Here is a 13,807-nt window from a genome sequence, read left to right as displayed (position 1 = left end):
TAGTACTTAGATCTTATTAGTAATTACGGTTTTCGAAGCTGACGACCTAAACAGTACCTACCTATACTATTTATTAGTGAAGTTTAGGCGTTCTATATTTATTTCTTGCAATTATGGAATAATGGGACATCATTATTAACTAGGTATGTGATGTGTCTCTACCAAAACGGGGACAGGACTATAAAAAAGGAGCAATCATTAATCACATGATGGAACAACACTACTATTGGACATAGGCCTCCGTCAGTCCACCTATTCACACATTCGCGGCCACATGCGCTACGGCGCTACGCTCGTAACGCGTAGCAGCGTTTTTCCGCTTTGTAGCGAAGACTGCCTACGAACAGAAAACTCCCCTAGCGGGTTCTTGCCACTGAATGTGTTCATTTATTATTCAAGAGTGAACAGGTACATTGTCATATAGCAGGGGTCGCCAAACTACGGCCCGCGGGCCAAGTCCGGCCCGCGAGCCCCTCTAATCCGGCCCGCGGAAAGAAAGCGGGAGAGCCCACGGTCCGGCCCGCGATAGGGTCCGATTTTAACAAGTACCTAACTAGTAATTAGTTTTATAAGACCTGTCACTAACGGTAATTGGTCATAATCATAGATAGCCACTCATGAACATAATCAACACCAAGTGCGTTCCTTATGCGTTACTCGTATCTAGGTACCTCCTGAAGACTAAGTCTACTTAACTAATGTATTACCCCCATGACCAGCCAAAGTCTTGGCCCGCACGAATTTACATTAAGTGCAGTGTGGCCCTTGAGTCAAAAAGTTTGAAGACCCCTGTTATATAGCATAAATTTATAACGTTTCAGGAGGCTGACAACAAGTGGTACATCCACGGCGTGACGAGCAATGGTTACGGCTGCGCGCGCGCCAACCGGCCCGGAGTCTACACGAAGGTGTCTAATTACATCGACTGGATCGACAGCGTGATCGCCGCGCACACGCCACACAACGAAACCGCCGACGACGACTCCGAAGATTTCTATTATGACTTAGAAGCGGCGGAGAACAGGCGAGCGACGCGAGTCGACTCGTGCCGCGGCCACCGCTGCCCGCTCGGCGAGTGCCTGCCCCCCTCCAGCGTCTGCAACGGCTTCCTGGAGTGCTCCGACGGCAGCGACGAGTGGCAGTGCGGCAGGATACCAACGAACACTTCCACTCCACTCGATCCCGATTGATAGATATTCATAGTTCTAGTGTAGGTTAGTTATGTGACTTACTCCTAAGCCAGTACTTAATGTAGAGATAACTTTTCTTGAATGCGACTGATATTTTAATTAGATAATATTGTTTTATAAATGTCGATTAGATATAAATTGTAAAGACCCATGTCGAGCTCAACTACGTTCAGTCCCATTTTACATTTTTGCTGTGCTGCTGAAATATTTGACTATGCCATATTTATATTACTTGGGTATTACTTGTAAATATAGCTTTTAGCAATCATTTACCCAAACTGTTGTTTTGTTAACCACTTCATGACAACTTTAAAATTGTAAACTATTTATTTGAAATTCATGGCTAACCTTTTCCGTTTGAATATTAAGTCTCACCATTCAAATGGACGATGTCCGCCATGGTGACAATAAAATAAAATGAAAATATATGATCACTCCCATTGTTTTATTTAGATGCAAAGTGTTTACCCGATGAAGTTTTTCAGGCGTTAAGTAAAGACACGTTTCCTTAAAAATTAGTTTAATCTCTCGACAAATAAATTAACAAAATGCAAACTTGTAATACAAATTATCGTATGTTCAAAATAGAGATGGCATTATCAATAATAATATTTCTTACTTAGGATGTCACATTTATCATAAAAACGGAATTATACTGATTCATTATTGCCTACTGTTATATAATACTTTTAAGCAATTAAAAATTAAATCAAAAATATAAAATTAAATTCAAATAATGTCCCAAATAAAAACTTTTTTTTCGGAGAATCACGCCTAATTTAATGAATGAAAATAGGTAACTAAAGATCAGGAAGTTATTATATAAAATCATTCCTTACTCAAAACTCGATACAGTCACACGTCTTACATCTAACTTAACTAAATCCCGTACCGAGCGGTACTCCAATCATTTGATACTCGACTGATCTTATTTTAATGAATTTTAAAAACGAAAGCAAGGAACATCTTTTCTGATACAAATTTAGGTCTCAAAAGGCCAGTAAATACTTGAGTTATAATATTGCTACGTCATTGTAAGATACACATTTAAATACTAGGAAAGAAAAGATGACTGAATCCACGATGACAAATCAGACTAAATATCATAGAGGCCCGGGAACATGGAAACTTTTGTGCATCGGAAACGAGTTTGAGCTGAATTCTAGCGTGATATAATTACAACTAGACCGTGCAAAGTAATTATGTTATTGAATTGAATTTAGCGGGCAGCTGACGCCGCGGTAATTGAATAATGAAACGTTGGCTAATCTCAAGTCATGTTCCCGGGCGGCGCGGCCGCGGAGGCCTAGCCCTTGCTCTCGACGGGGGAGGTGCTGAGGCCGCCGCTCTTGTTCACCACTGTCTTGAACTGCTCCGGGACTGGCCACTCCGTCTGGAACATAACATTCATGTAATTTCATCAAATAATTAATCAGACCGGAACGCATCCGACTCAGATCCAGCCAAAAAACGGTGTGTTTTCTCTGCTAAAACCACCGTACAGCGTTCGTAACATACATATTATTGCCTACCCTACGCAGTCGCAGCTACATCAGGGGTAACAGCATCAATATGATTACTTCACATTATACACGATTGATTTGCCCTAATATGATTATTAGCTATTAAAAAAAAGTCTATCGATTGTTTTCACCACATGCTATGCTGCTAGCAACTACAAGTTAATGAAAATGTCTTTCTCTGTCTAATCTTGAATTTCAAACCTTTATAACTTTGTTATTTGTAAAGGTAGCTTTAAAATTGTTTCTCTATTCGATAACAGGCATTGTGTAGTTTTAATTTATACCATCAAATACCATATTATTAATTACTAACATACCTAAGTAAACAGATGGCTATTTGAGTAAAAAGTGCTTTTAACTTGACACATTGAATTTATAAGTCCAGATTTCATGGTTTTCCTTTCATTTAATTTATCAAGTTTGTTAGAGAGATTTCATCCTTATAATTAACCCTAACCGTAGGAGGTAATAAAAGTACAGGCTGTAATTTATACAGATTGTACCTAGTCGGTTCGATTCCCGGGTGTGGCAAGCGAATTTTCGAAAATCTTTGAATGCATTTTTCTTTTTTTTTTTTTTCAAAAATAAAGTGATGTTTTCTATGAGTAAAATTTTCTATCTACAGTATTAAAAGTACTTTCCCTTCAGGTGGCATTACAAAATTCCACCCTATATAGTAAATAAAATTAAGTATCCAGCTTCCAATCAAACATGTTAGGTCTGTACTCGCTAGCAAGGGAGACAAGAAACACTCACGTAATCGCCGTTGCCCTTGGGCACGAGCACGTTCATCTCCGACGACTTGGAGCTGACGATCTCGACGTCGAGCGCCTCGGGCGACAGGTAGATCTGGCAGCCGTCCGTCTTGTCCACGGAGATCGTCGGCACCTTACCCAGCACCTGTCCGGGGACGAAAATACATTCAAATCTATAGTGATTTTATAAGCAAAGATGTATAATAAAATAAATAAAGAATAAATATGATCAATTGATCATAAAATCGAAAACATGCTCCTAAGTCTCCTAACGCAGCAGCAGACACATAACTAGACGCTTTATGTTCTTTTTGCTCCATCTCACTAATATTATAAATGCGAAAGTGTGTAAGTCTGTTTGTTTGTTTGTTACCTCATCACGTCTAAAGTTCTAAACCGCTGAACTGATTTAGATGAAATTCGGTATACAGATAGTTTGAGTCCCAGGGAAGGACGTAGGATAGTTTTTATCCCAGAATATTGCAACGCTCCCGCGGGGCGGAGTCGACACGAGACGACTGCTATTATCTAATATATAAAATTCTCGTGTCACAGTGTTTGTGACCAAACTCCTCCGAAACGGCTTGACCTATTTTTATGAATCTTTTGGGTATATTCGGTAAGTCTGAGAATAGAAAGTAAACTATTTTTCATACTTCAACGCGGACGGAGTCGCGGGCAACAGCTAGTTATATCTAAAGTTACATCGACGGTTCGTTAATTTAGCCGCGCAAATTTTTCGAACCAGTAGGTGAATAGTAGAATGGTTAAAATAACGCGCGTGTATTTCGTGAATGACTACTCGACGACGATTAGCTGCAGTGCAAAAATTGCCACACCGGAGAAGTATGGCATTACGCTACCGCCTACATCTTTTTTTATCGACTATCGGAAAATACAGGAGAACCACCTGCTCGTTTGCCATCCAGTTGAATAAAAAAAAAAAACATTCATTTTTGTGGAACAAATCGTTTGACACTCGTTATTTATCCGACACGTTCGATTAACGCCCACGCGATTGGGCCGCCGGTACCAGCGCTATGACCATCATTTTCTTTTTTGTCATTCCGTAATTAGACCCCTGTGAAGAACCGCCATAGGTACTGGTACAAATCATCTAATATTTTGTGTCACCATCTCCCGGTCTAAGACTAGAGACTACAAATGTCGCCTTTTTATTAAGTTTTATTTTGACGCACTTATAACATTTCCAATAACATCATTGTATTTGAAAATTGTAACGATAGGAATACCTAAACTAAGTTTAAACTCATTGTAATATTGTAGTCGATATTAAATATATAAGTCTTGATATCGACTACAATATTACAATGAATACGTACCTACCTATACAGCAATTACATATTTTATAAAAAAACCAACTGAAAACTAATGAAAACAATCACAAAGACTCAGGCTCATTTCTTTAATAATATTCTGACAGGCATATCACACCTATCTACAATATAAAGTGATACAAAATACGACGTTGTGATTTTGTCATTCAGTTCAAAGAAAGAACTTTTCCCTGAAGTTCTGACAGAGTCATGTCGTTGTCACCGTTTAAACTTTCCGACTAATGTTTACATTTGCATTTTGAGTTTTTCCACACTTTTGCTTTATTAAATACGCAGATGGAACCAAGAATATGAAACCGATTGCGATCGTTTTGACGGCGTTATTTTTTGGGTTTTACTTGAGACGAAAGATGGGCGATGAACCGGAGTTGCAGGACAAACTGAGCAACGGCGCCGGTCCCAGCGGACACACTTGGGATCATATTTTGGACCAATACGGAATACCATTTGGACAGTTCTGTGTTGCCACAATCTATTCAGTGTACATGAATTTAACAGCCATGAACATGGTAAGTCAAAGTTAAAACTTGTTAACCCTAATGTTAAATTACTAAGGTACCTAAATAGATTCATATTAAAATCACTATTGCAGTTAGTTTTTGTCGTGAAGTATATACCCACTGGACTTTGCATGTACAACTTCGTCAAAGGCATTTATGTGACGTCTCGTGATCGTCAGAGAAGGCAACAATTGGAATTCGAAGATATTCAACTGCAGGTATGTGTGTTAGTACGGCCTAGTAAATGGCATTCATTAAAGAACGGCATGGTAATCGCTTGAAACCAGAAGGGAAATAGAAATGTTCAAACAATCTAATCTGATTAATCTTAAGCCCCGGCTTACGAACGAAAGTCGTGAAATAAACAAACACGGGCGGACATTGTTATCCGCCGCGAGCAGGAAAAATCCGTGAGTACGTCATAATTATTCAGCGCAAGAGTAGTATAAATAGGTACAACCGAGGAAACTGAATGACGCACCAGGGTGGAACCTTGCCTTCATCAATTTCGCTACGATTTCTTTGGGAAATGTATGGAATGTCAACATGATATTAGTTAGCATAAAGGTTCCACCCTGGTACGTGATTTAGTTTCCTCGTCTGCATACTACGCGTGTCGCGTAATACTAATAATGCTAGGTTCACATGAACGCGCGGTTAGCTCGGCGTGCGGTACAATATTACAAAGTAGCGACCGCTCATACCGCTATAGCGCGCAGATCAAGAACCGTGCCTCATCGCGCGTTTCAAGTTCTGCAATCCTGTATCCGCCTATACTGTTGATCGACGCGGCTTGAAAACGACGGATACACGTATTTAAAAATGTTGACGTTAGACTGCCACGCGCGAGCCGCCTGTTATTTGAACGCTTCAACCGCGCGTGCATGTGAACTTAGCCCAAAAATAATAACGCGGGTAATTTTGTGTAGATAACGATAATAAACACGAAGCTGTGCGTGCGCGAGGCGGAGTGCGCGGAGCTGACGGGCGCGCTGCGGCGCGAGGCGGCGCGGCTGCGTGGTGTGCGCGCGCGCGTGCGCGAGGCCATCGCCGCCGACGCCGCGCTCGCGCCGCGCGACCGCGACCGCCGCCCCGTCGCGGAGGACCCCGACTTAAGTATTAATAGCATTCTATAATCATCAACATGGCCTATACACCTACATCCGACTGCAGGACACTGTCCTCCTCTTAGTGCTGACTGGGAACTTCACACACGCCGATGCAGATTCCTCACGATACCTTCACCGTAAAGCTGCTGGTAAATTTCAAATGTATTTTGAACATAAATTCCGAAAATCTCAGAGGTGCGAGCCCGGGCTCGAACCCACGACCCTCTGTTTGAGAGGCAATAGATCAAACCATTAGGCCACCACGGCTTCTATCACATTCTATAATAGTGACTAAAATAACCTAACCAACAAAAAGTTGGAAACCCCCGACTTTGTCACTTCAAAGTTTAATATCTCAAAAACGGCTAAACCGATTGTGATAAAACATGTCTAAGAACCATCGCTAGAAAACCTGCTATCAAATAAAAAAAAAACGCATTCAAATCGGTCCAACCGTTTAAATGCTACGGTGCCACAGACAGACAGACAGACACACACACAGACGCACATAGCGGTCAAACTTTCCCATTCTCGTCTCTGTATGCTGTAAAAGGACCAATATTATACAGTATATTTGGATGCTATACCTACCTCACCTCTTTTTGCGTCGGGGGGTCTCAAGTAGAGGATCGTGGGTTCAAATCCCGGGCTCACAACTCTGAGTTTTTCAAAAATTCATGTGCTAAATTAGGTAAGTACATTTGAAATTTACCACGAACTTTACGGTGAACGACAATATCGTAAGAGGAAACCGGTACATACCTACAAAGTAATTCAATGTTTTGTGTGAAACTCCCAATCCACACTGGGCCTTTTTTGTGAGAACTTTGAAAGTTCCCTTCTTACCACCTCTACGATCCTCGAGGAATATGTTAGCCAATTTTCGGTCTATATCTCCTTTGTTATTTAGGCTCTACATTATCTGCTAGTCAAGTTAGTCATTCATAACATAGGTATGATTTTAAGTTTCCTTATGGTGTGTTGTCCTTATGTTGTGTTGGTGTTAATAATTTAGGCACCAAAGAAACCTTCCCCTCAGTTTGCAACGTGCACCGAAATCGATCCTGATCTATGAACAGGTAGGCAAATTAACAAATGCTTGGTAAAAATGAAATTAACCTAGAAAAACCGAATCCCCTTAAAAATGTGCTGTGTCAGCAAAACAAGTGCTCTCCCCACGCGGTGCGGCTCCACCCCCTCGTCAGCGTGACATAACATCTACCTACCTACTGAAGAGCCAAGCTAGGCAAAAATGGGGATACTTAAGTATCGTATCGGCAGGTAGACTGATAGATTGATAGCTTCGTAACCCTTTTTACCGTTTTATGTAGTCTACTTATAAGTTATAATTTCTCAATGATACCGACAGATTAGGTACTTCAATTATGTATTTCTGCACATCACAATTAAATGTTCGTTACATCTAGTTTTCTTATTGCCATTTTTGTCACTACGTTTACCAGTCTCAATGTGGCTGGCGCAACCGACCGCAGTAACTTTATGCCTATCCGTTTGTAATTACGAGTATTCCTATGCGAACGAGATCACTAGCCACAGCCGATCTGAGGCCTAAAGAATAGCCCTTGTAAGCTTGTGATCAGTTAACCGCGTGCTCAAAGAGGGGTACTTTCTTTATTTCCAGCTGAATTGCTGAAAGAGTTGAAATACGATCAAGTTGCTCTAGCCGAGTGCCATAACGACATGCTGGAGTGTGGCGAGCACGCGCAGGGCGAGTCGCCGGAGCACAGCGTGTACTCCTCGCTGAGCGACCCCGACGTCGACAAGGAATGCCGCGTCAAGATCGTTAAGGTCACCAATGTCTACAAAGTCGCGTATTTGAAACACTACATCAAGCAGAAGAGACTGCGGCGAGCCAGCAAACAAGCGTTGCTTAAGAAAAAGGTAACTAGTTATCGTAATTATTTTGAAAAACACGATCACGGGTCATGTTTAAAAAGTGTATACATCACTGAAAAAAAAAAGGATAGCTGAACTTGACGTTTAGCCAAAATTTACTAATTAGGAACCAAAATTATGCTAATATTGCAAAACTGATTTGTAAGACATCACCTAACTTTTAGCTACTAGTACACAATTTTTTTGTTACTGTTAGCAAATCTTTTTTTTTTTTTTTTTCAGTGTACTTGACTATTGTAGCGTATATCGGTGCTGATTTTCGGCTAGTGGTAAAGTTTAAGATCAATTATAGAAACTACGATATGTGATTCGAAGTTCGAACACGTAACTTTGTTGAGAACTGTTCGGATCAGGTTTTTAGATTTCAATAAATATCGACAAATTGAAAGTTGATTGAGAAATTATAACAAAAAATAGAACCGACTACAAAAAACCATGAAAATAATTTTCTACCAGTCTGAAGTCGGTGCCTCACCACGAGCAAGCAGGAGTGGACCTATAATCGTCTACCTCACCTATATACGAGTATATTGGGCTTCAATCACTCCTGCTGGCTCGTGCTGAGGCACCGACTTCAGACTGGTACAATAAAATTATTTTCATGGTTTTTTGTAGTCAGTTCTATTTTTTGTTATAATTTTTTTTTCACGCTTTTTAGTGTAAAAGACCTAAGATACAATAGTTTAACGTCAACTGCTCGTCACCTTTTACGAAAAATTGCCTTTTCCCATGCAGAGACGTTCATTATTGAGGAGTTCTGGTGCTTCATAACCCGTTCCTTTTCACCATATGAATTACGATGAGCTTAAATTGCTTAGCAACTGCGTTAAAATAATTGAAATTCAACCGTACTTGATATTGAGTAGCCGCTCCATTGGTCAAATTTGGTCTTTATCATTAGTTTCACTTCACCAAATGATGATTTTCAAGAGCAAATGCACGAGTTAGTCCTAAATACATCGAAATTACCATAGACGTTCCTACAATATTTGAAGAGTTCCCTCGATTTTCTTAGGATCCAATCATCAGATCCTGATTTGGTGCTTATGGGACCTAATGAAAGTATTCCTAAACGAACGAAATAAAAATTTTCAAATCGTTTCATAAATGACGGAGTTCTGAGATAACAAACAAACAACCGAATAGATAACCTCCTCCTTTTTTTGAAGTCGGTTAAAAACTCAATTGTCTTAGTAAAGTAAGAGGGTCATATACAGATTATGTTTGTCATTCCTGTGAACAAGACAAAAGTTAAAGATTTATACCAATAGATATATTTTGACAATATTTTATGCGTGTGTATTAATTTATATTAAAGGGCGTCTTGTCATATTTCAGATCAAGACCACTCCTATTTAAATCCTTTTTTTATGTATTTGTATTGTTATACAACCTATGTAATGTATACCAAATTTCAAATCAACCCGAACACTGCAAGTTGTTTACATTCCACTTGGACCATGGTAGTCATTGAAAAAAACATGGACCATCATCTCTGTGTACAACAGCACCTGGAAGTTCAGTCACACTCACACGCACGGCCCAAGAAATCGCCCTAATGTACCTAACGCCAGCAAAATTTCAGATGGAAAGCATCAAGAAGCTGTTGGAAGACTGGCAGCGTTCCTTGAACATGGTGATCAACAGCCGGCTGTCGCTGCTGCGCGCCGACGACACCTCGGAGGAGGCCGCCGGCGACCACAGCAAGCCGCGCGACTCCGACTCCGACAACGAGCTCCGCGCAGCCGACTGCTACGACGAATACAATGCAAACTGGCTCCAGCCGCCTTACAGGAGTTACTACGAGGTACGGTCTGTTAATATAAAATCACGCTAAATCAGCCGAAGATTTGGCTAAAGTCGAAAATCATATGATCGGGAATTATAGGTCGGAGTATCTTATCAGGTGATGTTCGTTTATGTTTGGAGTGATTCGCGACCGCTTGTGGTTTCACTTAGCTAACTTTAACGTACGACGCATTTTGATTGTTGTGTGTTTGAAAGTTGCTCGCCCCGCCGCCCGATACCTGTTCTGTGAGTGAAATTCTACCTCTCTATTGCGGAACTTGCAGGACTTTTCGCACACAGTAAAGTAAATACAACATTTATCACATTAATCCGTGGTGGCCTAGTGGTTTGACCTATCGCCTCTCAAGCAGAGGGTCGTGGGTTCAAACCCCGCCTCGCACCTCTGAGTTTTTCGAAATTCATGTGCGGAATTACATTTGAAATTTACCACGAGCTTTGCGGTGAAGGAAAACATCGTGAGGAAACCTGCACAAACCTGCGAAGCAATTCAATGCTGCGTGTGAAGTTCCCAATCCGCACTGGGCCCGCGTGGGAACTACGGCCCAAGCCCTCTTGTTCTGGGAGGAGGCCTGTGCCCAGCAGTGGGACGCATATGATCATATTAATAATTGCATGCGAATATGAAATACGCTCTCACTTATTTGACACTTGTGCCAGTGTCGGAAGAGCTCCACATACACAGAACACGAGCAGCGTGAGACGCATTTTTCACACATTACAAAGGGTCATAATGCCCAAGGCAAGTTTTACGCATTAGAGAGGGATAGAATTCCACTCGTATCGTTCCATCGACCTTGTCTACGAAGCACTGTAATTCCTTCTTATTTATTAGTTTACACCTAGCAATATTTGTCATTTATACAATACAATTATTGTCTTTATTGCACTCTAACACATAGTAAGCAGTACAGAAAACGCAGGTTTATACATAGAGATTTTCTAAGGTAAGCAATAGGTGGCTTTATATGTTTAGTTTGTCTAGGTCTAACTATACATACGCTGCTTAAATACAAAAGGGCCACAATTAAAAAATATATACTTTATTTATTTATTTGTCTCCCCAATATCAACTCCCAAATTACCAAAAAGGCTACTTATCTTCTTGTTAGGTATTTTCGTATAAGCTTTATTGACAAGTGCCTGCCAGTGACGTGCGTTCTAATAAAATTCTAATAGAATCCTAATACAATAATTACCTTAAGTACTCCGACCGATATTTTTTATGATCGATGGCGACGTAGGCATGGGATATTATTAGATACTAAAATCAATTTGCGAAAATTATTTTGAGCATAAGGCGTTGTACAGGTCAAAATATTTACGACGTTTATAATATTATTAGTTGGTGCCAACAATTTCGACTACGTCCCGTGGGGACTTTTCACTTCCCAGGATTCAAGCCCATGTTAATACAGAAGGGTCGTTTTGTATCAGTACCTCAAAGATTTTTTCGCTCACATTAAGAACCAATAGTTTAATACTTTAGTAGATATAGTTTTTCAAGGACTTATTATTTTTCTAGATTAGCGGCTAAATATCTAAAACACGATATTGTCTTCAGGAACCGGAGACGGCGGTATCGCGCGACTCGTTCGAGCACGAGTACGGCGACCAGCAGTGCGAGTGCGCGGGGCCCAAGGGTGGGCACGTGCTGTTCCTGCTGCCGCGGCTGCCCGAGGAAACCTCGAGCCAGGTCGCCATCGACGACATCCACGACGACTGCGACCATGACGGCTTCCTCACCGTTTGACCCACGACCGCAGTAAGGCAACCCACCCCCGACGAGGAAATGACTAGCTCTATCAACTGTTCTTTCGCTCAAAAAACATACAAACAAGTGTAGATCCCGTGGCAATAAGGGTCAGTTGGGTCTTATACGAGCGTTTGATCGTCAGTTTCGTGGACTCATTTTTGTAATAATGGCAGATTCTGTTTCAGTTCCCAGTTATCTGGTAGAAGTATAGGACCTCTAATAAATAACCGAAAACGCCATCAAAAGGTACAGCCAATTCGTAAACATGTGACCACGAAATTGAGGCGGTCGATAACGATCGAATAATGGCGCAGATCACACCGGGATACAACGCTACATTTTTCATAGAGAATACGTCAACGACTAATTTGATGCATTCTCAGGATAATAAAATACAGCGTCGCGGTGTGAACTGACCCTAACATAGTCATGTTTACAATTGATGGCATAGGAATTTTGATACATATTTTGTTTTGGTTTCTAGTTCTACTCGCTTCTCACTAATTGTCGGCGATGGGACCACTGTCTCAAGGTGCTCTAATACGGGCGATTAAAATCGCTGCTTGGTCCGTAATTTTGCATGAGCACATTTAAATGCTAATAGAAACGAAACTCCAAAGACACAACGCGCGACTGAAAACCTTAAGTTGTACGCTGATAATAATGTACCCGTAGTCTGGACTCGGAAACAGGAGTTTCGCTTCTAATTGTCTAATGACTAATGTCTTATGCCTCAATGTATTCCAGTTTTTTTTTATTTTGATGTTGCCGAGTTTTTTGCCATTTACAATAAATAAAGTCTGTATTTACCTACAAAGTCAGATTTCAAACATTAATAATAAGTATAATAACGAATTCAGTGTTGTTAACTGTTCGCCAACTTTTGTCAGGAAATTGCCGGAGGCCGAGTTTGATGGAGGTCTGTTACCAAGACGTTTCAAACTATTAGTTCAATGTCACAATAAATTTAAGCCCTAAGGAGCTTTTACGAAGTCCAATCTCTGTAGGAAGAAATTGGTTCAAAACCATGCATTACTTTAGAAGCTTTTTTCAAAAATGATTTCAGTATAAAATTAATAATAAATTTCCCAAATTAATTTTCACACATACTTTAATATGGATAGAAACAAAATTTGTAGATAGACATCGTTAGAAAAGTTTCATCCCTCAAGCGAGCATATTATCGAGAATATAATATAATATAATGCATACCAATTGGCAATGAATTCAAATTAATCGTCTCTCCCTGAAATAGCGGCTTTACATGGTAGCAAAACAGAATTGGAAGGAAAAGTTTTACAAGATCTACAGTTTATCGGATCTACAGATTACATCGTGATATATGCGTCGAACACGGAAAGGAAAAACATAAAATCACAGAGGCGCCTTAACGACTCGCGTTTTCCTCGTGTTTTTGTAGTGTAAATGATAACGCGTTGGATATTTTTATAGGCTTCGTATCTCTCTATCCCCAACTTTATGCAGAACGTCGAACTGTAGAAGTGTTGGTTATTGTTCTTCAAACTTTATCTTCCAGAAACATGTCTTGAGAGTTGTTGATAAAATCCGAACTTTAAGTCTAACTTGACTGAGCCTCTGGTTTTAAAAGGATGAAACGTCTTGCGATATGACTGTGTTGGCAAAAGCATGGCAACAATTTTAGTTTAAAAAGCATAGTCAAGTAGGCTACCGCCGTATCGTTATCAATTTATCACGATTATTGCACGACGCATTTCTTTCTTGACGTTATCGCAGTCACTACAATTATGGATAGTGACCGTAAGAAAAGGTGGTGTTCCATGGAAACTCCTCAATCTGATCTCGATCCTTTACTCTACTTTTAACCGACTTCCAAGCTATAACCTGAAAACATGCTAAAGGCAACATAACTAA

General features: G+C 40.4%; 3 protein-coding genes across 8 annotated transcripts in view; 2 read left to right on the top strand and 1 right to left on the bottom strand.

The window, feature by feature from the left end:
• The window catches only part of LOC141438121 (uncharacterized), a 61,949-nt gene extending 60,325 nt beyond the window's left edge, over positions 1 to 1,624 (top strand). Inside the window, 1 exon segment of the mRNA XM_074101815.1 lies at positions 822 to 1,624. Within this exon segment, the coding sequence (XP_073957916.1) occupies positions 822 to 1,190 (369 nt within the window). The 3' untranslated portion in view covers positions 1,191 to 1,624.
• A 69-nt stretch (positions 1,625 to 1,693) lies between these two features.
• The window catches only part of capt (adenylyl cyclase-associated protein 1), a 49,239-nt gene continuing 37,125 nt past the window's right edge, over positions 1,694 to 13,807 (bottom strand). For all 5 annotated transcript variants that reach the window (XM_074101819.1, XM_074101817.1, XM_074101816.1 and 2 more), the window contains 2 exons: positions 3,470 to 3,613; positions 1,694 to 2,583 (listed from right to left, as the gene is read on the bottom strand). In XM_074101819.1, the coding sequence (XP_073957920.1) occupies positions 2,497 to 2,583; positions 3,470 to 3,613 (231 nt within the window). In that variant the 3' untranslated portion in view covers positions 1,694 to 2,496. The remainder of the gene's footprint in view (positions 2,584 to 3,469; positions 3,614 to 13,807) is intronic.
• Positions 3,623 to 13,800, top strand: LOC141438124 (uncharacterized). Of its 2 annotated transcripts, none has more exons than XM_074101822.1 (6): positions 3,623 to 5,335; positions 5,419 to 5,544; positions 6,256 to 6,442; positions 8,078 to 8,337; positions 9,946 to 10,159; positions 11,723 to 13,800. In XM_074101822.1, the coding sequence occupies exons 1-6, from the start codon at positions 5,117 to 5,119 to the stop codon at positions 11,890 to 11,892; spliced, it is 1,176 nt and encodes a 391-aa protein (XP_073957923.1). In that variant the 5' UTR covers positions 3,623 to 5,116; the 3' UTR covers positions 11,893 to 13,800. The 2 variants fall into 2 exon arrangements, with proteins under 2 accessions (XP_073957923.1, XP_073957922.1); XM_074101821.1 differs by having other exon boundaries at positions 9,938 to 10,159.

Source organism: Choristoneura fumiferana, chromosome 18 (assembly GCF_025370935.1).
Source record: "Choristoneura fumiferana chromosome 18, NRCan_CFum_1, whole genome shotgun sequence".
NCBI lineage: Eukaryota > Metazoa > Arthropoda > Insecta > Lepidoptera > Tortricidae > Choristoneura > Choristoneura fumiferana.
Note: the sequence above shows the minus strand (reverse complement) of the source record. Positions and strands in the feature narration are given on the sequence as shown.